This window comes from Notolabrus celidotus, chromosome 11 (genome assembly GCF_009762535.1).
Source record: "Notolabrus celidotus isolate fNotCel1 chromosome 11, fNotCel1.pri, whole genome shotgun sequence".
NCBI lineage: Eukaryota > Metazoa > Chordata > Actinopteri > Labriformes > Labridae > Notolabrus > Notolabrus celidotus.
The window spans coordinates 34,921,230-34,946,254 of record NC_048282.1 but is presented as its reverse complement, the minus strand read 5'-3'; the positions used below and the strand labels follow the sequence as shown (position 1 = coordinate 34,946,254).

At 42.5% G+C, this 25,025-nt stretch overlaps 1 protein-coding gene across 1 annotated transcript in view; it reads left to right on the top strand.

Annotated features, from left to right (window-relative positions):
* cables2b (Cdk5 and Abl enzyme substrate 2b) overlaps positions 1 to 25,025 on the top strand; it is a 140,183-nt gene that overhangs the window by 98,626 nt on the left and 16,532 nt on the right. The window contains exon 2 of the mRNA XM_034694821.1: positions 15,051 to 15,143. Coding sequence (XP_034550712.1) covers positions 15,051 to 15,143 — 93 coding nt within the window. The remainder of the gene's footprint in view (positions 1 to 15,050; positions 15,144 to 25,025) is intronic.

The following is a 25,025-nucleotide window of genomic DNA, read 5'->3' as shown; positions in this document are numbered from 1 at the left end:
TGACTATTTGTTGTCACCATGTATTACTTATTTATTGCTTTCCATTTTACTGCACTTCCTTCTTATGTTATGATCTTGTATGCATGTGTGTATGCATTGCTATGGGGTGGACTGCCTATTGTGTTTCTTCATGCAAAGACAATCAAGCTTTCATCCATCAGTCTTAAAGGTGACATATCACGCTTTTTTCATCAATATATATTGGTCTAAGAGGTCCCCAAAACATGTCTTTAAAGTTTATGCTCAAAAAAACACTTTGAAATCAGATTTTGGTCTGCCTGAAAAGCCCTCTTCTTCAGTCCTCCTCAGAACACTCTGTTTTCTCTCTGACCACGCCCCCTCAGGAAGTGGATGTGCCTCGGCTGTCCAGCACGTTGATCTAATGTTTACATGTTGGCTGAATATACACGGCTGCTGAGAGATCGCGTTACTTCAACCCTCTGAATCTGATCCAGAATCTGATCCTGACTGAGAGGCGCCTGTAGCAGGACCTTTCTGAAGGATTGGTCACAGATTTAGTGTTTCTTGTTGTTTTATTTATCAGTATGTAGACGTGTGCCTTGGTACACAGCTACGAACATGTAGCTATGTGGCTATGCTAACTAGCGCTAACACTTATCCATGATAAATAAAAATCATCCACTAGATCTTCAAATCTGCAGACGTGGGGAGTAAAACAGACCTCTGCCAGAAAGGCAGCAGGACCTTTCTGAAGGATTGGTCACAGATTCTGTGTTTCTTGTTGTTTTATTTGTCAGTATGTCGACGTGTGTCTTGGTACACAGCTACAGCTACAGCTATGAACATGTAGCTATGTGGCTATGCTAATTAGCGCTAGCACTTATCCATGACAAATAAAAATCATCCACTAGATCTTCAAATCTGCAGACGTGGGGAGTAAAACAGACCTTTGTGTTTATTAAGACAGCCTACAACTAGCATGCCTCCCTCCTAAGCTCCTTGTTAGCACACATGTGTGCAGGGAATGAAAAACGGAGGAGGGATTCAGTATTATTTTATACAGTCTATGGGCTGAACAAGCTCCGAGCTCTGACTCCGTGACAGACCGGATATTGTTGTGACGTAACAAAAACACTGAAGTCTGAAACGGCTCGTTTCACACACATTTACAGAAAGGTGGAGAAATCAGAACAGGGGCAGAATGGATTTTTTTCATTCTCGCTGGGTTTGTAGACAGGGACACATATTTCAGGTAGAGAACCATTAAAAAGTCCATTTTGCATGATATGTCACCTTTAAAAGAAGAAGAACGTGCATCAGATCCCTGAAAAGACACCAAAGTCCAGAGTGGCCTCAGGACTCTGGTTGCAGCTTCAGAAAAAAAAAGCCTGAGCAGCAGTAATATCTGAACAAGCTCAGTTTATAACAGATCTCTGACAGCAGCCATGTGGAAAATTGGATTGTGGAACTGCTGAAACTGCAAGAGAGCCAATGAAGTCTCTGACGTGGCAGAAATCCAGCCGCTAGTTTTGACAGTCAGATTGTTGATAATTCAGGCAGTGATTCAGAGCCCCAATGCTCTCAGCTCTGTTGTGTATGAGCATGAATATGGAGACCAAACAAACATGGCCGCCAACTTTAAGAATCACATTGATTTCCATCCTGCAGAGAGAGATTAATCCAGTGTGTGCCCAAGTATGCCAATAGTGTGTGAGTGTGTGTACAGTATGAGTTTAAACACTGATCACTGAAACAGCTGTCAGCTTGTACGTCAGTATTCACCAAGAACAGATTATCTGAGCCAATCAGGGCGCAGCAGGAATCAATTTAAAGCTAGTTTCCTCTTTCCTTTTTGCACACTGTCAAATCTGTCATTCTGCCTCACCACAAGTTTAGGGATCCAGTCCACTTTGTCTCAAGATGACTGTCTTCTTCTTCTTTAAAAAAGTGTGTGGAAGAAGTTTTGGAGGAAGAGAAAAGGTCTCTAAATGTCAGAACTCTCTCAGTCTCGTGATAAAAGCAGATCTTTTTAAAGCAATGAAAGGGAAAAGATGACAGTGTGGAGTTAAAATTGGAACTGCATTTGATGATAAGATTAAAGCTGTTAGCAGACTTCCTGGATAATCTGACATTTTCTTTGTATTGGTGTGACAGACTGTTCAGTGGTTCAATGCGGTCAACAGAGAGAGGGAGAGGGAGATGAGTCTGACGAGTGTGATGACAGACATGATGAAGAGCAGCAAGGCAGTGGAAATGCCAGTAGATTCAAAGGGATCCAAATGACAGAACTAAAGCTTTAAAAAGGATTTGTGCTCTGATTTCTCAGGAAGAGAAATTAAACTGTATCATGTACAGCAGTGGTGTCCAAACTTTTTTCAAAGAGGGACACATTTGATGTTGTCAGAATACCTTAGAGCCAGTGGCTCCTACTGAGACTTAGTAATCATAAAAGTTATAGATGAAATCTCTATTAAATAACAATTATTTTACATTTGTTCTCAATAAATCAGTAACTAGTTAGTCCTCAGTTCTCCACAAGGCACGTAAACATTAGCAAACTTTATCTTTTTCTGGAGGAAAATGGTCGGACAATGTGGGAAAAATATTGTATCATTATTTTTCTATGGCAGGATCATGATTTGGATTTCATCACACTTCTTTTTCATGTTTGCTGTCCAGCAGACAACATATTTAGAGCTAAATAATTATTTTCCTGTGTTCTGAACAATTTTTATGCACCAAATTTTGCCTTTTCTGCACAATTTCATAATTTTGATTTTGTCTTGTGTCCTCTTTTGTTTCTTCTGAACTTTTAGTGTTCATCAAGAACATTTTCACATCATGATGAAAACATTAATTTGAAGTCAGCTTTAAGAGTTCTTGTGTTTCTTCTTTATTGCCATCTTGCAGAATTTCCTGTGCTTTGGCTTTAGACAGATAGTCCATGTGAAGCTTTTTGAGACGTTTCTGGATTGACTTTAGTTTTGTGTGTGCGCTTGAATGAAACAGCAAATGTACAAATGATTCAGAATGTGATTCATTTATAATGCTATTAATTAATGCTATAAATAACACACTTTAAGATGGAAGCTTGGGGCCATAAATAAATGGACCTTGGGCCGCAATTGGCCCCCGGGCCGTACTTTGGACACCCCTGATGTACAGGATGTGAGACCCAAAACACAAAGAAAGGAGTAGAGGAAACTAAATCCAGCACTTTGGGCTGACGTTTGAAAGTGAAATAACCATGAAACTCAATGTAAAGGAAACCCCTATAAGACACTGGCTCACGAAGGAAGTAGCTCACCGGGCAGTGTCCTGTCAATCGAAACCTTTACTTTCTTTTCAAAGCAAACAAGAAGGTGTACAGTACAAGAAGTTCAACAAGAATATATATATATAAAAAATGTCCATCAGAGACGACAGCTTGGCCATAATTCTCCTGTCAGCCACCACCTCCACAGGGTCCAGGACTGAGCTGGCCTTCTTCCCCAGTTAGTTCAGTCCTGCTCTCCTGTATCCTGTCCGCCCACAGCAGGTGAAATCCTTCCAATGTGGCGTTCATGTCCGGTGTTAGCTCTGTTAGCATGATGCTACTCTGGTGCTGGGTTAGCTCGTCCACCTTATCGTAGATAGATCTTACAGTCCCCATAACGGTGGGTGGAAGGACAGGTCCATGTCGTCTTTTCTTAGCTTGCACCTCAGTACCAGCACGTCGTCCTTGCCTCCTTCTCCTCAGCTCGCAGGGAACATCGGGCCTAGCATCGTTTAGCATCAAAATGCTACGGGCTGCTAACAGCTGATCTCGTATGTAAACAATGCAACCATGGTTACACGCAGGATCTCTGGACACACACAGGAACAAAAAGAGTAAAAACACGACAGCAAACGAGTCAGTTTGGTGTCTATGGCTAACAAAGGAGTCATTAAAAGTCATGACAGGCTCCAAATACAAAGAGAACTAAACAGATATGAAAAAAGAACAACGAAGAGAGAGCTGCTGCAACAAGCAGCCACTCGAGTGTCGCTAAGCAACGTATAATGTAATTGAAATGGGATGTTAAAGGGAGTAATGTTGAACAAGATGTTTATTACGGTTTCTGTGGAAGCTACAAGTCAATTTAGTAGTCACACTCTAAAACACGCCCTGCCTTATTGTCTACTTTAATCTGAATTGGACTAAAGGAGCATCATGTTGTGCTGGAGAAGCCTTGAAATTAGGGATTGAGACAACAAACTGATAAATATTTACTGGAGTAAGCTCGTTTTCTTGTAGACTTATTGCTATAGGACATCTTCTTGCAACCACTTAGGTCACCCCTGCTGGCCATTAGGAAGAATGCATATTGACGTCATTTGCATGACCTCACTTTTAAAGGGGACATATCACGCTTTTTTCATCAATATATATTGGTCTAAGAGGTCCCCAAAACATGTCTTTAAAGTTTATGCTCAAAAAAACAAATCAGATTTTGGTCTGCCTGAAAATCCCTCTTCTTCATTCCTCATCAGAACAGGCTGTTTTCCCTCTGACCACGCCCCCTCAGGAAGTGGATGTGCCTCGGCTTTCCAGCACGTTGATCTAATGTTTACATGTTGGCTGAATATACACGGCTGCTCAGAGATCACGTTACTTCAACCCTCTGAATCTGATCCTGATGGAGAGGCGCCTGCAGCAGGACCTTTCTGAAGGATTGGTCACAGATTTAGTGTTTCTTGTTGTTTTATTTATCAGTATGTAGACGTGTGTCTTGGTACACCGCTACGAACATGTAGCTATGTGGCTATGCTAACTAGCGCTAGCACTTATCCATGATAAATAAAAATCATCCACTAGATCTTCAAATCTGCAGACGTGGGGAGTAAAACCGACCTCTGCCAGAAAGGCAGCGGGACCTTTCTGAAGGATTGGTCACAGATTTAGTGTTTCTTGTTGTTTTATTTGTCAGTATGTCGACGTGTGTCTTGGTACACAGCTACAGCTACAGCTACAGCTATGAACATGTAGCTATGTGGCTATGCCAATTAGCGCTAGCACTTATCCATGATAAATAAAAATCATCCACTAGATCTTCAAATCTGCAGACGTGGGGAGTAAAACCGACCTTTGTGTTTATTAAGACAGCCTACAACTAGCATGCCTCCCTCCTAAGCTCCTTGTTAGCACACATTTGTGCAGGTAATGAAAAACGGAGGAGGGGTTGAGTTGTATTTTATACAGTCTATGGGCTGAACAAGCTCCGAGCTCTGACTTCCTGTTACAGACCGGATATTGTTGTTACGTAACAAAAACACTGAAGTCTGAAACGGCTGGTTTCACACACATTTACAGAAAGGTGGAGAAATCAGAACAGGGGCAGAATGGATTCTTTTCATTCTCGGGGGGGTTTGTAGACAGGGACACATATTTCAGGTAAAGAACCATTAAAAAGTCAATTTTGCATGATATGTCACCTTTAATACAGTCTGTGTTTTGTTTATTTAAAGAAATAGGCTTACTTTTTCTGACACATTTGGATCCTGTTTGAGGGACTTTGTGCAAGTTAATGCCGGATGGACATTAAAAAAAGGAGAGACGGTTTAACAGTTCAGAAGACAGAGGAAACATGAGAGAGAGTAGATGTGATCATTTCAGCAGCAGGGAAAGAAAGTAAAGAAAAAGAGACAGATGGATGAAAGCTGAGATTTGTTTTAAAACAGTACAGACTGAAAACATCTCTGAGATATTTTTTTATTCTATTTAAAGCAAACAGGGTTCTGACTGAGTCTGTCGGCACCAGTTTATTTTCAGCTATTTTTAGTGTGACTCTGATGTTCATGACTCAAACTGGGTGAAATGACTGCGTCCCAGAAAAATCCATCACAACAATCCCCAAACACAGACCTGCAGGGAGAGAGAGGGACGGGTTATTCTCTGTGTGAAATCTTCCATTGCTGTTTTTGTCTTCAGCAATAATGAAGGATTCAAATCAATGATTGTTCCTCTAAATTCTGCTTCAATGAGTCCCTTCTTAGTCCTTTTGTTAAAAATCTGACAGCGTCCTCTCTTTGACATCAGCACAGTTTTGCACCTTCATTACCATGGATTCATAGTGCCTTCTTAAAAACACCAATCAGGTGCAGGATGCTAAAACTATTAACTTGTTTTTCTGAGGAAGCAAAGGAAACATCCAGCTGTTAATTACAAAACGTTAAGCTGTGGGCTGTTGTCTACTGATACCTCACTCTTCTGTGCACTGGCTGCCAAATCTGTATGGATGCAGCATCTCTGTTATGTTAAATTAAGTCCAAAGGATGACCTCTTAAAGCCTTCAAAGAGGCGGTATAATGCTAATTTTCAGGCTTCATATTGTCCCACTGACAGCTTTATATGATTTACAGCTAAATAAATACGTTAATTATCTCAGATTGGTCCATAAAATACCCTAATTTCTGTCTCTTTAAGGCATTTTAAAGCACTCTTGAGAGATGAGATCAGACTGAGTCCTGTCTGTAAGATGGGACTAGATCTGATCCTGTCTTGATGTTGGGTCTTTGTTAATGATAGAACATAGAGTACAGTCTAGACCTAGGGTTCAAGAGAATTAGAATCAGAATCAGAATCAGAATCAGAATCAGCATACTTGGCGAATAAAGCTGATTCTGATTCTGATTCTGATTCTCTTGAACCCTAGGTCTAGAACGTACTCTATGTTCTATTATTAACAAAGACCCAACATCAAGACAGGGTCAGATCCAGTCCCATCTTACAGACAGGACTCAGTCTGATCTCATCTTAATCCACCATGAGAAGAGCACTTTGCAGCATTTAGCAAGTTACAGTGGCAAGGACAAACTTCCTTTAACAGGCAGAAACCTCCAGCAGGACCAGACTCATGTTAGGCACACATCTGCTGAGACCTACCGTGTTGGAGAGAGGGATAGAGGGAGATGAAGAGAGAGAGAGAGATAGTGGTGAGACGGATAGTAGTAGTTGTAGCAGCTGGAGTCTGGGAGGTCCACAGCAGCAATCCAGAGGAACCTTCGAGACAAGGGAGCTCAGGGACTCCAGAAAGGTCTATGGTTAGTAACTTTAATGGGACAGGAAGAGTTAAAGTGAGTGATGGGGGAGTTGGGGTGAGATAGGATCCCAGTGTGTCAGTCTAAGCCTATAGCAGCTTAACTAAGAGCTGGTCAAAGCCTGAGCCAGCTCTAACTATAAGCTTTATCAAAAAGGAAAGTTTACAGCCCACCTGTAATGCTTCCATAGACCACACTTTGGGAAGCAGCATTTAGCAAGTTACAGTGGCAAGGACAAACTTCCTTTAACAGGCAGAAACCTCCAGCAGGACCAGACTCATGTTAGACACACATCTGCTGAGACCGTGTTGGAGGGAGGGATAGAGGGAGATGAAGAGAGAGAGAGAGATGATAGTGGTGAGATGGATAGTAGTTGTAGCAGCTGCAGTCTGGCGTGTCCACAGCAGCAGAGATCCAGAGGAACCTACGAGACAAGGGAGCTCAGGGACTCCAGAGAGGTCTATGGTTAGTGACTTTAATGGGACAGGAAGAGTTAAAGTGAGTGATGGGGGAGTTAGGGGTGAGATAGGATCCCAGTGTGTCAGTCTAAGCCTATAGCAGCTTAACTAAGAGCTGGTCAAAGCCTGATCCAGCTCTAACTATAAGCTTTATCAAAAAGGAAATACAGCCCACCTGTAATGCTTTCATAGACCACACTTTGGGAAGCAGCATTTAGCAAGTTACAGTGGCAAGGACAAACTTCCTTTAACAGGCAGAAACCTCCAGCAGGACCAGACTCATGTTAGACACACATCTGCTTCGTATTGCTTTAACTTGAGTTAACTTTCTCTATTTAAAATGACAAATCCTGAAATATGTCTGCATGTTTTGGACCCTAAATTTGACTCAGAAAGTTTGGAAAGGAACAAAATATCCCCTACCACCAAGACTGTAAGTGGTACATTTATTATGCCCTTATAAGGGGATCCACCAATTGGTGATGTCACAAGTTGCAAAAATGTTTGGGTCCCTGTTGCGCAATTCTTGCATGACTTTTTAACTTTCACTCATCACACTATTACTTCACAATTTGAAACTTTTCCTACCTTTAGTATTGACATCCAACATTTTAACTGAATATTTTTGTTTATACAATATGAAAATAACATTATACCACCTCCTGAACTAAATTGAGTCTCAAATTTTGGCCAACACAAATGCGATATGGATTTTTTTGCCATGAACAAGCAGCTCTACTCAGCTCTCTAACCTGCTTAGTCTACATTCTGTTGTTGTTTTGTCAGAGCTGTGGTGTTTAAGGTCATTTCAGTTTGAAATTCACATCAGTGCCATTCTCAAACACACAAAGAAACAAAGTGTGAGCCTGGAGGAAGAAAAATGTCTGCTTCTTATTTTGTTGAAGTCTTAGCATTTGAGTGGTTTGGCTGTAGGCGAAATAACATTTTAAAAACTGCTGGCTTTTATTTGTTTTGGGGGTGTAAGAGTTGGTTTCAGAATGGCAATATTTTGGCACACAAAGGAGGCTTCCTGTGTGGTTATTGGAGGTAAAAGGCTCAGTTTTGGTCCTGAGTGTCTTGTAACAAAGTGTTCACATGATCAGATAATTTAAACTCTTCTATGAGGTGCTATAGTCCTTAATTCCCCCCAAAACACTAAGAAATTCTGCTGTTTTCATTCATTTATTCACATTATCCTTATCTGTTTGATCCCACGCCTGAAAGTAAAGTTTCTGCACATGTTTGGTTTAGTTTTATCGCCCAAGTTCCATCCAAAAAACAACCATTGTTAAAAATAGAAGAGGACTGATGGACTTTACTGGGTCAGTCTCCTCAGAGTCTTATAACAAACAGACTTTGACGTCCATGCAGCTCACCTAAACCCTCAGGACACAAGTGCACATGCAGCCAGTGTGCATCTGTTTCCTAAACACCATTCATCATCATCATCATCGTCGTCTTCATCCTCAGCACGGAGCGAGACGGCAAACCGGGTTTTTTTCCGTTCCCACAGTGGGGGAACTTTCCACAACATCCCAGACTGATGTAGTAGGCTGGTTCTCATGGAAATGGGCCACTGGTCAGACTGTTGTGATAATGAGTCTGCAGATCCAGGGACAGATACTGGGACAGATTTAGACTGACTGGGAGAGCGCTGGCGTCAGCTAATCGCACTTTTACCCTGATACTGATGATGTTTATGAACCGCAGAGTTTCTCTCACAGAGGAGCTCAGATAGCCGACAGAAATGTTTATGGTGATAGCGCTGCAGTTTACCGTTAGCAAACCTTTCCTGCTCAATGTCAGGAACACTGCTATTAAAATAATGGACGTCATAGCTGCCATGTCATTATTGTCGGTTGAAACAACCTTTCCTGAGATGACTGCTGGGGACGTTTGAACATCTTTCTCTAGAAACTCTGCCTTTGCACTCAACAAGTACATGCTAGTGCGTCAATTTGCTCAGCCTAGGGGGTCATTTCTGTCATTTCTGGACTTATTAAAGGTGAAATAAGTTGTTTTTTGACTGGTCTGTTTTCACATAACATCACCTGTACCTGTGACGTAGCTTGTCTTGGTGCTGACAGCATAGTGGCTGTGTGACGGCTGCAGCTCCAGCTAATGAAAACGTAACACTGGGTTCAGTCTTCACCCCAGTAGGATGCAGCAGTGTCCGGCTCAAAGGCACTAAAGCTGTCAACTTATGCAGCCATGCAAGGGCTTAGGTTGGATTTTGAAATTGGTGGGGACATTCTGAAAGAAGAAATACGTCCTCCCAGCGTCTGCCTGTGTATCCGGCTGCAACAGAAATTATGTTTTGCATTCATTAGCGGTTGTCTATGAGGGGGGACCATTTTCCTCTGGTGACTTACAGCTGTTAGAGGCATATATTTTCTAGCTCTTCCCCAGTCTGGTCAGAACTGAAGAAGCCAATTTCTACTAGTCCAGTTGCCTTACGGATCAAGCTTTGGCTTCAACCTTAATATTGGTGGGGACACTTCAGCCATCGCTTGAGATTGGTAGGGACACGTCCATACGGTCCATACACAATTCTACGCCATTGCGGCCATGCATTAGCAAAAGGCGTTTTTTCGACCAGAGGAACTTTACCCCAGAACCCGGATCAGGTTTTACACAAACATTACTTTATTAGTAGCAGGTGCAACATTTTCACTTTTTTTCATGTTTTTCTGCTTTTGGAGCACAATTTCATATTTTAGGAAAATTATTTTTTTCGACAGGCTCCGGGGTCAACTTTTTTTGTCAAATGTTTTGTCAAATGTCAACATTTTCGTTTGAAAAAAAAAAAATTTCAATTTTTTTTTTCAAAATTTTACTTTTCACAAAAAAAAAAATTTCAGAACAATTTTAAGTTTTTTTTTCAAAAGTTTTTTTTTCAAATTTTTTTTTCAAAAGTTTTTTTTTCAAACTTTTTTTTCAAAAGTTTTTTTCAAAAAAAAAATTTCAAAACTTTTTTTAAAACAATTTTTTGGTCACATTTTTTTTGTCAAATTTTTTTGTCACTATTTTGTCAATTTTATTTAAAAAAATTTTGTCAAATTTTATCTGTCAAAATCCTTTTTTGTCAATCTTTTGAGTCTCCAGTTAACAGGGTCGCTGTTTAAACCAAAACACCGGCCGATCTGGGGAAAAGACGATCTTTGCAGCATTAATAAACATGTTTACAGCCTGGTACAAAAGATGAGTGTAGTCTGAATAGCTAATTTCTCGATGTCCTCTCACTGTGAGGGGGGTGAATTTTTTTCTAATTCTAATAGAAGATATTGAGATTACTAGTCTTCCAATGAGAGACACAGCTGCCTGCAGGAACACTGCAGCTGTTGGCTAGGAGGCTCAAAGCCCGCCTCTTTACGTCACACTGGCTCGACAGAAGCAATATGGCTGCCGCAGCCGATTGGTCTCAAAACAGCTCTTCAGAAACAGATGGGTGACGTCACGGATACTACGTCCATATTTTTTACAGTCTATTGTTGAAACGTCTTTGCTACTCGCGCTTATCTCCTCTCACGTGTTGATTCATTCATTTGCTTTTTCCATGTTTTTAACCGCAGGTGCAACATTTTCACTTTTTTTTCATGTTTTTCTGCTTTTGGAGCACAATTTCATATTTGAAGAAAAAAAATTTTCGACAGGCTCCGGGGTCAAAAAATTTTTCAAACGTTTTTTGTCAACATTTTTTTTGCAAAAAAAAAAAATTTCAATTTTTTTTTTCAAAATTTTATTTTTCAAAAAAAAATATTTTATTCTAAACAATTTTTTTCAATTTTTTTTTTAAAGTTTTTTTTTCAAAGTTTTTTTTTTCAAAAGTTTTTTTTTTCAAATGATTTTTTCAAAAGTTTTTTAAAACAATTTTTTGGTCACATTTTTTTTGTAAAAACAATTTTGTCACTATTTTGTCAATTTTATTTTCAATTTTTTTGTAAAATTTTATCTGTCAAAATTGTTTTTGTCAATCTTTTGAGTCTCCAGTTAACAGGGTCGCTGTTTAAACCAAAACACCGGCCGATCTCTGCCACGGCTTTTTGAGTTGAAAAGGATTTTAAAGCCGTGTTGAAACGTCTTTGCTACTCGCGCTTATCTCCTCTCACGTGTTGATTCAGTGAATCCATCTGTGATGAAATATAGCACCTAGTCTCTTCATGCTAACAGGCTAACTGTTATGATAACTGCCTGTCCATCTGCTTCTATGGTGTCATCTGTAATGAATGGCATTCCTCTTTGTTTTACTGCGCTCTACTGGTCTGGTGGTGTAGTGCATTTACTCTTTTTCTTTCCATACGTCACTGGCCTGATTTGCACAAAATACCCGGGACTTCAGCCCGCGGTCGAAACGCAGACAGCAATGGGGGAACAGGAACCTTTTAGTTCAGGGGAAAGTAGTTCAGGGGGCTGAAAGACCCCAGAACTCTTGGTCGAAATGCACCTAAAGAGTCAAGCTCACCTTGTTAGGTTTTCAATCCACTATAACCACCCACTCACTATACATTATCCTGCCACCTGGCTATACCACTAAAGACTTAAATAAGCATACACAATATATTGATTCAGTGATTTAACCAATCAGCATCAAGCACTCATCACAGCAGAGGTTGTAATTTCCTTGAATACCAACCCTCTGCATCATCTTCATCCATCAGGGGTGTCGGCCAATCCCCTCTTTCCATTCCCACACAATTATGGTGACATTCAATGACATTCCGGAATGCTGTGGAATGCCGGTTCCCTGGGAAGTGGAACGCTGAGAAGATTCCGTCATGTGACCGTGCTTACAGTAGACACCAGATAAAGAACATCAGTAGAAACAGACTCGCTGGTTTAATGATACAGCAGAAGTGTTTCTGTCTGGGGTTTCTTACTCTCAGTCTTTATTTTTATCCAGACCGGGCTGATCACAACATCTTCAGACCGGGAGGAGGAGGAGGAGGAGGAGGAGGAGGAGGAGATGCATGTCGCTGCCCAGATGTTCCCACAGCATCACACATACCACACACACACACACAGACACACACACATACACATACACACACGTATCGCAGCACCTTCCAACATCTGCTGCACTGTCTTGTTAAGAGTTCTGAGAACTAACAGTAAGGAAGTAAGCTTGTGCGTGTGCGTGTGTGTGTGTGTGTGTGTGTGTGTGTGTGTGTGTGTGTGTGTGTGTGTGTCTCAGTCAGATAGTGAACAGCAGTGATAACAGTGATTTAATCTCCATGTGTGGCGTGGAATCACCAGGTCAGCCATAAAAAATAGAGGCAGATGCTCTATGTGCGTGTGTGTGTGCATGTGTGTGTGTGTGCGTGCGTGCGTGTGTGTGCGCTCGCTTGTGTGTCTTTGTCAGAGTCTGTGATGTGGGTTTAAAGTTGTGTAATGGTTTGGTTTCTCAGCGGAAGGTCTTAGCGTTCTGGGTCCATCTGGAGTGTCTGCTCAGTGTGTGTGTGTGTGCTCAGTGTTTGTGTGTGTGTGCATGTGTGTGTGTTTGTGTTTGTCCATTACTCTGACCAGCTGATCTCAGTTGTAACATTGCGTGGAACTCTACCAACAGTGAGGATGTTCAGAGGCGACAATTTTTTAGTGGTGTGACAAACCACGCCGTTCTACGAGGTGACATCTACCTGTGATAGTTTACATCCTGGTAGTAGATAGAGACGGGCATTTCAAGCCAAAATAATATTCGATAATCATTGGTTTCATTTGACGATTAATCAAATAATCCCCTCCACACACACAAACACACACACTGACCTGTCCCATTAACAGCCTGTTTGTGTGGCAGTTAACCAGCAGCAGGACGAGGTGCTGCTAGTAGCGGGCACTGACAGCGTCTGTCTCCATCTTTACGTTGGCGTTTCTGTGACTCGCTGTGGCGTGTAGGTTTACATTTTACAGCCATGCTCAGTCTCTGGAAGCACGTGTGAAGTTCAATCAAGAGAGACACAGTTTGAAGATAAAAGGTTATTTATTACAACTTAATGAATAATGAAACTTGACAGAAATCTTTGGTGTAAGGACTCTATTTTGTGAGCGTAGGATGTGTGAATTTGACAACAGAAGAAACCCCCCCTAGAGTCCAGACTCTTGTGGTGGTGGTTGATGAATTCCAGGAATTGAAGACTCTGCAGAGACCAGGTGGAGACGGGGAGGTGGAGGGGTGCGGGTCATCAATGCAAGAAGGACCTAGCAGGAGAGAGAGACACAGAAAGTTGATAGGCTGACGATAAGGGCGTGCCACTGAGCTATCGGATGACAGACACAGCTGATTAACCAATGACAGCTCTGGAGCATGCAGCTGGAAGTAGTAGGCGAGTCAATAAGTGTGAGATTCAGAAATAGAGAAAATCGCAGCGACTGTCACTAATGTTTTCTTCTTCTTTTGCTATTTAATGTGGTTAGAAAACAGCCTCAAGACGCTCTATAGCCACCGTCTGGCGGGAATACGGTATTACAACCAGCGTTTCACCAAACATTGCAAAATTGTACTTTTAAAATGAGAATATACTCGAAGTAACTCTTGGATTTTTACAATGTGAACAAATATTCAAATATCCAAAGTAATACCCATCCCTTGTCTAGAAATTTTCCTCTGCAGTTTTCTGTTTTGTGTAAGCTCATGTAAAGAAAAACTGTATATATGCATTTTTTTTTTATCATGCAAAACCTGTAAAACATGGTGCAGATACTAATGTGTGGAGGTGGCACTCATGCCTCTGCTGCAGGAGGTGACCGGCTGCAGAAATGATGGTGCTATAAAATTGACACCATCAAATGTGCAGGAAAAAAAAATCAAAATATGACATTTAAAGGCTGGAAAGAGTCAGAAATCTACATGTGTGGTTCAGATAAATGTATTAGTTTGAATGAGAAACATCTGTATGTGGTGTTACTGTACATCTGCATATATGTGCTGGAGGCCTGTACCCTCTTCTGAGGCTCAGGATTATGCATGTGCCCTATATACAGATGTGAGGATTTACACTGTATGCTGCTCGCTGAGTGTAGCATGCTGCTTTATGTTGTGCAGGTGCCATGTGTGTGTGTGAGTGTGTGTGTGTGAGACTTTATGCTGATGTCAGTTTTGTTATGTAACTGCTGTGATGTCAGAGAGCTGAGCTCCTTGGCCTGCTTTCATAGCCGAGGTCTGTTGTTTTAATCCCACAAGGTCGACACAGCCACAAAAACCTGGCTCGTGACCTCGCACACACACACACACACACACACACACACACACACACACACACAGCTGTGAGGTCCCCAATCAGCAGGTCTCTGCTTCTTTTTATAGCGTATGGGATTCAATGTTTTAAAAAAAACAACATATATATTTAAATATCACACATGATTTTCCATCAGAGCTCAGAGCTGTGTGTGTTTCTTTGAGCATGTGCAGTGCGGTATCCTATGTTGTCATTTTGCCGTGCCCAATCGGTACTTAAGTTTGCTTTCAGGCTGAGCTTTGAAGACCGTGTCCTCTGCCTCCGTTTAGTCATGATTTTACTGGATTAAGAGTCCCCCCTGTTTAATAACCTCCATGTCTGTCCGTCTGTGTGTCTGCAGGACTCGCAACCTCTCCGGCGGCTCTCCCAGACCTCGACACACCAAGAGAATCAACTTCAAAAACATGAAACAGTGCGACATGAGAGGAAGCAGGTGAGAAACACACACATTGTCCTTTTTTTTTGTTTCACTTGACTTCAGGATGAATTCCCCTCGAGGAAAAAGTGAACAATAGGAGTTAAAAGCAGCACATATCACATGCGTCCTTTCCTCCAGCCAAACTGTGTCCAGGTGTGGAGTGTGTGGAGCAGCTTGTTGATCCCTGCTACTCCCCGCGTGTTCAGTTTCAGAACAACACTTAAGCACAGTGAGGTCAGCGCAGAGGACTCTGGTTTTGCAGCTACTTTGGCCCGTGTTATGAGAACTCTCTCCTGCCAGGGTCTCCCAAGAAAAAGCAGCGTGCAGAGAAGAACAGAGGATGCTCGGATTGTTTTTTATGAACCACATTTTCCACAATAAATCAATCCACTGACGTCCAACTACGTAGGACAGACGCTAAATCTTCCTGTAGAGTTATTCTGAGCTAATTCTGACCCCAGACTATCAGAAATACATCATAAATAATGTGCTCTATTTATAGTCCTTGAATGTTTTGAAGGTTGTAACTTAGATCTTTCCATTAAAGCCTCTGGAAACGTAAATGGAATATTTAAAATTCACATAGAATATCAAAATTAAATATGTAATCAAGCTTCAACAATAATCTGAGTGAAAATAAACATCCTTAACTCTGAAAAAACTCTGTTCAAAAACAGCTGATTTTACAGCTCAGAGCATTTTATCATGACTGTGTGAGGTCAAGACAGAGTTCACAGCCTGCATGTTTGAGCCGTCTGACTCTGAATCTAAAGACATCAAAACTCCAGACTCTGAAAATTATTCATTTACAATGGTCTCTGAGTGCTGAGTCACAGAATACTTCAGAATCAGGACTTCTATCATTTATTAGTTTATCACTCCGTAGTCTCCGGGGCAACAGGACCATGGGACGCCCAGAGCAGAGGAGGCTGAAGTGTAGTATGTGCACGCAGAGGAGCTCGGCTCCGGGTGTGAAAGGAGCTGTTTGTCTAAACTCTGAGCTGTTTGGGGAAGTTAGTGGACCGGTCTTGGGGAAAGTGAGTGAACTGGTACTGGGGAAAGTTAGAGAACCGGTCCTGGGGAAAGTTAGAGAACCGGTCCTGTGGAAAGTTAGTGAACCTGTCCTCGGAAGAGTTAGTGAACCGGTCCTGGGGAAAGTTAGTGAACCTGTCCTGGGGAAAGTTAGTGAACCGGTCCTGGGGAAAGTTAGTGAACCGGTCCTGGGAAGAGTTAGTGAACCTGTCCTGGGGAAAGTTAGTAAACCGGTCCTGGGGAAAGTTAGTGAACCGGTCCTGGGGAAAGTTAGTGAACCTGTCCTGGGTAAAGTTAGTGAACCGGTCCTGGGAAAAGTTAGTGAACCGGTCCTGGGGAAAGTTAGAGAATCGGTCCTGGGGAAAGTTAGTGAACCTGTCCTGGGTAAAGTTAGTGAACCGGTCCTGGGAAAAGTTAGTGAACCGGTCCTGGGGAAAGTTAGAGAACCGGTCCTGGGGAAAGTTAGTGAACCTGTCCTGGGTAAAGTTAGTGAACCGGTCCTGGGAAAAGTTAGTAAACCGGTCCTGTGGAAAGTTAGTGAACCGGTCCTGGGGAAAGTTAGTGAACCTGTCCTGGGAAGAGTTAGTGAACCAGTCCTGGGGAAAGTTAGTGAAACGGTCCTGGGGAAAGTTAGAGAATCGGTCCTGTGGAAAGTTAGTGAACCGGTCCTGTGGAAAGTTAGTGAACCTGTCCTCGGAAGAGTTAGTGAACCGGTCCTGGGGAAAGTTAGTGAACCTGTCCTGGGGAAAGTTAGTGAACCGGTCCTGGGGAAAGTTAGTGAACCGGTCCTGGGAAGAGTTAGTGAACCTGTCCTGGGGAAAGTTAGTAAACCGGTCCTGGGGAAAGTTAGTGAACCGGTCCTGGGGAAAGTTAGTGAACCTGTCCTGGGGAAAGTTAGAGAACCGGTCCTGTGGAAAGTTAGTGAACCGGTCCTGGGGAAAGTTAGTGAACCTGTCCTGGGAAGAGTTAGTGAACCGGTCCTGGGGAAAGTTAGAGAACCGGTCCTGTGGAAAGTTAGTGAACCGGTCCTGGGGAAAGTTAGTAAACCGGTCCTGGGTAAAGTTAGTGAACCGGTCCTGGGAAAAGTTAGTGAACCGGTCCTGGGGAAAGTTAGAGAACCGGTCCTGGGGAAAGTTAGTGAACCGGTCCTGGGGAAAGTTAGTGAACCTGTCCTGGGAAGAGTTAGTGAACCAGTCCTGGGGAAAGTTAGTGAAACGGTCCTGGGGAAAGTTAGAGAATCGGTCCTGTGGAAAGTTAGTGAACCGGTCCTGGGGAAAGTTAGTGAACCGGTCCTGGGAAGAGTTAGTGAACCAGTCCTGGGGAAAGTTAGTGAACCAGTCCTGTGGAAAGTTAGTGAACCGGTCCTGGGGAAAGTTAGTGAACCGGTCCTGTGGAAAGTTAGTGAACCGGTCCTGGGGAAAGTTAGTGAACCGGTCCTGGGAAGAGTTAGTGAACCAGTCCTGGGGAAAGTTAGTGAACCAGTCCTGTGGAAAGTTAGTGAACCGGTCCTGGGGAAAGTTAGTGAACCGGTCCTGTGGAAAGTTAGTGAACCGGTCCTGGGAAGAGTTAGTGAACCGGTCCTGTGGAAAGTTAGTGAACCAGTCCTGGGGAAAGTTAGTGAACCGGTCCTGGGGAAAGTTAGTGAACCGGTCCTGGGGAAAGTTAGTGAATCTGTCCTGGGGAAAGTTAGTGAACCGGTCCTGGGGAAAGTTAGTGAACCAGTCCTGGGGAAAGTTAGTGAACCTGTCCTGGGGAAAGTTAGTGAACCTGTCCTGGGGAAAGTTAGTGAACCGGTCCTGGGGAAAGTTAGTGAACCTGTCCTGGGGAAAGTTAGTGAACCGGTCCTGGGGAAAGTTAGTGAACCTGTCCTGGGAAGAGTTAGTGAACCAGTCCTGGGGAAAGTTAGTGAAACGGTCCTGGGGAAAGTTAGAGAATCGGTCCTGTGGAAAGTTAGTGAACCGGTCCTGGGGAAAGTTAGTGAACCAGTCCTGGGGAAAGTTAGTGAACCTGTCCTGGGGAAAGTTAGTGAACCTGTCCTGGGGAAAGTTAGTGAACCGGTCCTGGGGAAAGTTAGTGAACCTGTCCTGGGGAAAGTTAGTGAACCGGTCCTGGGGAAAGTTAGTGAACCTGTCCTGGGAAGAGTTAGTGAACCAGTCCTGGGGAAAGTTAGTGAAACGGTCCTGGGGAAAGTTAGAGAATCGGTCCTGTGGAAAGTTAGTGAACCGGTCCTGGGGAAAGTTAGTGAACCGGTCCTGGGAAGAGTTAGTGAACCAGTCCTGGGGAAAGTTAGTGAACCAGTCCTGTGGAAAGTTAGTGAACCGGTCCTGGGGAAAGTTAGTGAACCGGTCCTGTGGAAAGTTAGTGAACCGGTCCTGGGAAGAGTTAGTGAACCGGTCCTGTGGAAAGTTAGTGAACCAGTCCTGGGGAAAGTTAGTGAACCGGTCCTGGGGAAAGTTAGTGAACCGGTCCTGGGGAAAGTTAGTGAATCTGTCCTGGGGAAAGTTAGTGAACCGGTCCTGGGGAAAGTTAGTGAACCAGTCCTGGGGAAAGTTAGTGAACCTGTCCTGGGGAAAGTTAGTGAACCGGTCCTGGGGAAAGTTAGTGAACCTGTCCTGGGGAAAGTTAGTGAACCCGTCCTGGGGAAAGTTAGTGAACCGGTCCTTGGGGAAAGTTAGTGAACCAGTCCTGGGGAAAGTTAGTGAACTGGTCCTGGGGAAAGTTAGTGAACCTGTCCTGGGGAAAGTTAGTGAACCCGTCCTTGGGGAAAGTTAGTGAACCTGTCCTGGGGAAATGAGCCGAGCATAGCAGGACTGCTTTAGCCACTCAGCCGCGGCTCAACTCAACCGCTTCCCAAAGTTACCCAGATCCACCACAGTTAGGGAACTAGAAGAACTCACTTAACTTTAGTATTTACATGTGGTCTGAAATATCATAGGTAGAACGTTCTTGTTGACTTGCATTCCCAGGGCCTTTAAAGCCAGGTGTCCTTACCCTTCACAAACCCAGCTGACATGCAGGAGTGTGCAACCTTTCCTCTACAGCAGGAGCCGAGCCAAGCGGCTGCTTTGTGTCTCCTTCAGAGCCTGTACATTCTCATTCTGTTCACCTCTTCCTCTATTGTTTTCTATTCTGGTCTTTCCGTGCAGGGTGTATAAATCAGAGCTGTGGGTCAGAGGAACACAAAGCTACTCATCGGACAATAATAGACTCCGAGCTGATGGTTTTAGAATAGATCCAGAGCTGCCGTTTCTGTTTCAGCCAAGTCGCTGTGTCACAGAGGAGAGTAAATCTGCTGAGTGCTCACGCTGCTGAGGCTCATGGGAGATTTTAAAACGTATGAATCAGGATGTAAATAAAAAATGCTTAAAGAGAGCGCTCCTCCCGGTCTCTGTGCAGCCTTCTGATTGGCTGAAGACGAGCTGCAGACTCAGAGAAGAGAGGGATGAAGATTAAACATGAGAAGAGAGAGAAATCAAGTCTTCTTTCATTAATCAGAGGAGAAGATGAATCCTTAAGGACACCATGAAGTTATTTTCCTCTCTCTTATTGCTCCTCTTACTCATCCCCCCTTCTTCTTTGTCTTCTTGTCTTAGTCTGCTTCCTCTCTTTCTCCTCCACTTTTCTTTTCTTCTCCTCACATCTTTTTACCAAAGTCCTCCGTCTCCTCTACACCTGCTGCCTCCTCCTCATTTTCTCCTTCTTTTTTCTCCTTTCCTCTGTCTTCTCCTTTTTCTTTTTCTTCCCCTCCCTATGTTCTTTCCCTTCTTTCCTCTGTTCTTCTTTTTCATCTGTTCTTGGTTTTCTTCCTGTTCTCCTTTCCTCCTTTTCTTCTTCCTGCAGTTTTCTTTCACATCTTCTTTTTCCTCCTAATTTTCCTCTGCCTCCTTTTTTCTCCTTTCCTCTGTCTTCTCCTTTTTCTTCTATCCTCATATTCTACTTCTCCTTCTTATGTTCTGTTCCTCCTTTCCTTTGTTCTTCTTTTTCTGCTTCTGTTCTTGGTTCTTGTTCTCGTTCTCCTTTCCTCCTCCCTTTTCTTCTTACTCTTTCACATCTTCTTTTTCCTCCTCTAATTTTCCTCTGCCACCTTCTCTTTCTCTTCTGTGTCTTCTCTTCATCCTCATACTTCTTATTCTTATCCTCCACCTCCTCCTTTTCTTCCTATTTTCTTCCCATACTTCTTCTAATCCTTCTTTATCCTATTCTTTCTTTCCATTCCTCTTCTCTTTATTCTTTTTACTTTCTTCTTTCTCTACTCTCCCTATTACCTATCCTCCTCTCCCTTTGTATCCTTCGTCCTTATCTTCTTCTCTTTCTCCCCCACCTTTCCTTTTCTTCTCTTCTCCTCACGACTTTTTGCTTTTGTCCTCTATCTCCTCTACACCTGCTGCTTCCTCCTCTTTTTTTCCCTGTTTCTTCCTTTTTCTTCTTTCTCTATTATCCCTCCTCATATTCTTCTTCTCTTTCTTTTCTCCATCCCCTTGTGTTTTTCTCTTTCTTTTCTTTTCCTCCTTTCCTTTGTTCTTTCTTATTGTACATCCTTTGTTCTTGTTTTTCTTTGTGTTCTCCTTCTTCTTGCAGTTTTCTTTCACATTTTCTTTTTCCTCCTTATTTTCCTCTGTCCCCTTCTCTTTCTATCGCTTTTCCTTCTCCTCCTCCTCCTCATACTTCTTATTTATCCTCCCCCTCCTTTTTCTTCCTGTTTCCTTCTCATTCTTCTTCTTCTTCTCCTTCTTTCCCCATCCTCCTTTATCATATTATCTTTGTTTCCATTCCCTTTCTTCTCCTTCTTTTTCTTTCTACATTTCCCAACCATCTCCATTATCTTCTTTTCCTTTTCATTCTTCTTCCCGTCCTTATCTTCCTCTCTTTCTCCTCCACCTTTGTTTTCTTCTCCTCACATCTTTTTTAAGTCCACATTCTCCTTCTTCTTTTTCTCCTTTCTTCTCTCCTCTTCTCCCTCTTTTTCTTCCTCTGTTATCCCCTTCTCATGTTCTACTTCTCCTTCTTTTCTCTATCTCCTTGTATTTTTAACTTTCTTTACTTTTCCTCCTTTCCTTTTTTCTTCTTTATTGTACATCTTGTGTTCTCCTTTTCCTGCAGTTTTCTTTCCCATCTTCTTTTTGCTCCACCCCCTTTCCTTCTCCTCTGTTCATTTTTTATTCCTCTCTTTCACTTATCTTCCTCCTTATACTTCTATTTCTTATCCTCCATCCCCTTTTTTTCCTACTTCCCTCCTCCCTGTCCTCCTCTCCCTTATCTTCTTCTCCTCACATCTTTATGTCCTCAGTCTCCTCTCAACCTGCTGCTTCCTCCTCTTTTTCTCCTTCTCTTTCTCCTTCTTTTTTCTCCTTTCTTCTGTCCTCTTCTCCCCTTTCTTTTCCTCTATTATCCCTTCTCATGTTCTACTTCTCCTTCTTTTCTCTATCTCCTTGTATTTTTAACTTTCTTTACTTTTCCTCCTTTCCTTTTTTCTTCTTTATTGTACATCTTGTGTTCTCCTTTTCCTGCAGTTTTCTTTCCCATCTTCTTTTTCCTCCACCCCCTTTCCTTCTCCTCTGTTCATTTTTTATTCCTCTCTTTCACTTATCTTCCTCCTTATACTTCTATGTCTTATCCTCCACCTCCTCTTTTTTCCTGTTTTCTTCAAATTCTTCTTTTTCTCTTTTTCCCCATTCTTTTTTTTGTCCTATTCTTTTTCTTTCAAGTCCTTTTCAACTTCTTTTTTCTGTCCTCTTTTCCCAACTATCCCCATTTTCTTCTTTTCCTTTTCATACTTCTTCTCGTCCTTCTTCCCTCCTCCCTGTCCTCCTCTCCCTTATCTTCTTCTCTTTCTCCCCCACCTTTGTTTTCTTCTCCTCACATCTTTTTTAAGTCCTCAGTCTCCTCTCAACCTGCTGCTTCCTCCCCTTTTTCTCCTTCTCTTTCTCCTTTCTCCTTTTTCTTCTATCCTCCTATTCTACTTCTCCTCCCTATGTTCTGTTCCTCCTTTCCTTTGTTCTTCTTTTTCAACTTCTGTTCTTGGTTCTTGTTCTTGTTCTCCTTTCCTCCTCCCTTTTCTTCTTACTCTTTCACATCTTCTTTTTCCTCCTCTAATTTTCCTCTGCCACCTTCTCTTTCTCTTCTGTCTTCTTTTAATCCCCATACTTCTTATTCTTATCCTCCACCTCCTCCTTTTTCTTCCTGTTTTCTTCCCATACTTCTTCTAATCCTTCTTTATCCTACTCTTTCTTTCCATTCCTTATCTCTTTATTCTTTTTACTTTCTTCTTTCCAAACTCTCCCTATTACCTCTCCGCCTCTCCCTTTGTATCCTTCGTCCTTATCTTCTTCTCGTTCTCCCCCACCTTTCCTTTTCTTCTCTTCTCCTCACGTCTTTTTGCTTTTGTCCTCTATCTCCTCTACACCTGCTGATTGCTCCTCTTTTTTTCCCTCTTTCTTCCTTTTTCTTCTTTCTCTATTATCCCTCCTCATATTCTTCTTCTCTTTCTTTTTCTTTCTACATTTCCCAACCATCTCCATTATCTTCTTGTCCTCCTCCCTCTCTCCCTTCTTGTTCTTGGTTTTGTTCTTGTTGACGGGTCCTGAAACCCTTCATCTGCTGGATCTGGGTTATAATCAGTCCTGACGTTCCTCTTTCACGTCACTTACAGAAATTTGCAATGTTGAAAAACTGACTCAACATGCCGGGAAGAAAAGATCCACATAGTGCGTAACATTATTTTAAGAAGGGCAAGCTATAGCTAGAAATATCCTAGAAGAAGTCAGTGTCACATGATGTGTGTGTCTGAAGGCCGTCTGATAAACTGTGACCGTCCTGTCAACATACAGATGAAGAGTTTGAAACATAAACAGCCTGAGGGTTAAAGCAGCTCCGGCTCATATCCGGTGTAACAGTGAACTCTCTCCAGATGAAGTTAATAACATGAAGTCTTCGGTCACGGTGACTCTTCTGGGCGTTGTCGATCCGTCTCGACCTCTTGTGTTTTAAATAACGTCGAGTTTATTTAAAATAGATCCTGGTTTGTTTTCTTTGCTGGTTCTTTTTGTCGCTCGGTGATTACAAACCGGGCTCAGGGGTCCGGTTCCCAGGAGGATTAGTCTGGTGGTTTCTCTTTAAGGTGAGGTTAGACATGGTCGTGCAGAGGGGACGGTCTCAGCAGAGTCACGTTTGCAGCCGGGCCTGTTGTGATGCTGTTTTCACTGAACTCCCCGCTGACTTCCTGCTCTCCACTTTCCCATGCATCATGAAAAAACAAGCTGTGTGTGCGCGTGTGTGTGTGTGTGTGTGTCTCAGTCGTGCACGCAGCCAACAACAGCATTATATCTAAACTCATCACATCTCATGGGATGCAGAGAGGAGGGAGAACAGCGGGGACAGAGGAGGACAGTCAGTTTCAGACTGATATTAAAGGTGACATATCATGCAAAATGGACTTTTTAATGGTTCTCTACCTGAAATATGTGTCCCTGTCTACAACCCCCCCTGAGAATGAAAAGAATCCATTCTGCCCCTGTTCTGATTTCTCCACCTTTCTGTAAATGTGTGCTGAAACGAGCCGTTTCAGACTTCAGTGTTTTTGTTACGTAACAACAATATCCGGTCTGTCACGGAGTCAGAGCTCGGAGCTTGTTCAGCCCATAGACTGTATAAAATACAACTCAACCCCTCCTCCATTTTTCATTCCCTGCACACATGTGTGCTAACAAGGAGCTTAGGAGGGAGGCATGCTAGTTGTAGGCTGTCTTAATAAACACAAAGGTCGGTTTTACTCCCCACGTCTGCAGATTTGAAGATCTAGTGGATGATTTTTATTTATCATGGATAAGTGCTAGCGCTAGTTAGCATAGCCACATAGCTACATGTTCATAGCTGTGTACCAAGACACACGTCGACATACTGACAAATAAAACAACAAGAAACACTAAATCTGTGACCAATCCTTCAGAAAGGTCCTGCTGCAGGCGCCTCTCCGTCAGGATCAGATTCTGGATCAGATTCAGAGGGTTGAAGTAACGCGATCTCTGAGCAGCCGTGTATATTCAGCCAACATGTAAACATTAGATCAACGTGCTGGAGAGCCGAGGCCACACCCACTTCCTGAGGGGGCGTGGTCAGAGAGAAAACAGACTGTTCTGAGGAGGACTGAAGAAGAGGGTTTTTCAGGCAGACCAAAATCTGATTTCAAAGTGTTTTTTTGAGCATAAACTTTAAAGACATGTTTTGGGGACCTCTTAGACCAATATATATTGATGAAAAAAGTGTGATATGTCACCTTTAACTCAACGTTCATGTTTTTGTTCTTCAATGAAAGAATTGATTGTTCAATAAAATATTTAACACTGGATAAAGTTCTACTTACAAATAAATCTGCATGATTGTATTATTTTGGATGGATGGATGCTTATAACAAAACAAATATTCCTGCTTGGATATGATACCTTTCCATTAAATTACCCTTAATTCCCATAATTCACATGGAAAGTTTCCAATTTGGAGTATTTCCCATCTTAACTTCCCAAGGAAATTTACCAGAAACTATTTGGAAATTTTCGACCCCTTTGCAACCCTAGTCATACTAGTCATACAGGGTTTACATTAGCCGGTATTTACTGGCTATTAGAGATATCATCGGCCAAAATGTCCAATGGAAAAAATACCAAATATAAATAACATATTGCTCATAATTTAAGCTGGGGGGTTTTCCCTTTAAGCTGCATGTGAAAAAGTGGACTAGTCTGATATTCGGAGTCTACACTGTTACATACCAACATTCGTTCATGACTGTGCAATGAAGCAGCAGATTTTTGTGAGTGTCACCCAAACGCCACACGTCACGTTTACTGATTGAAAGCGGCACAGAGAAAA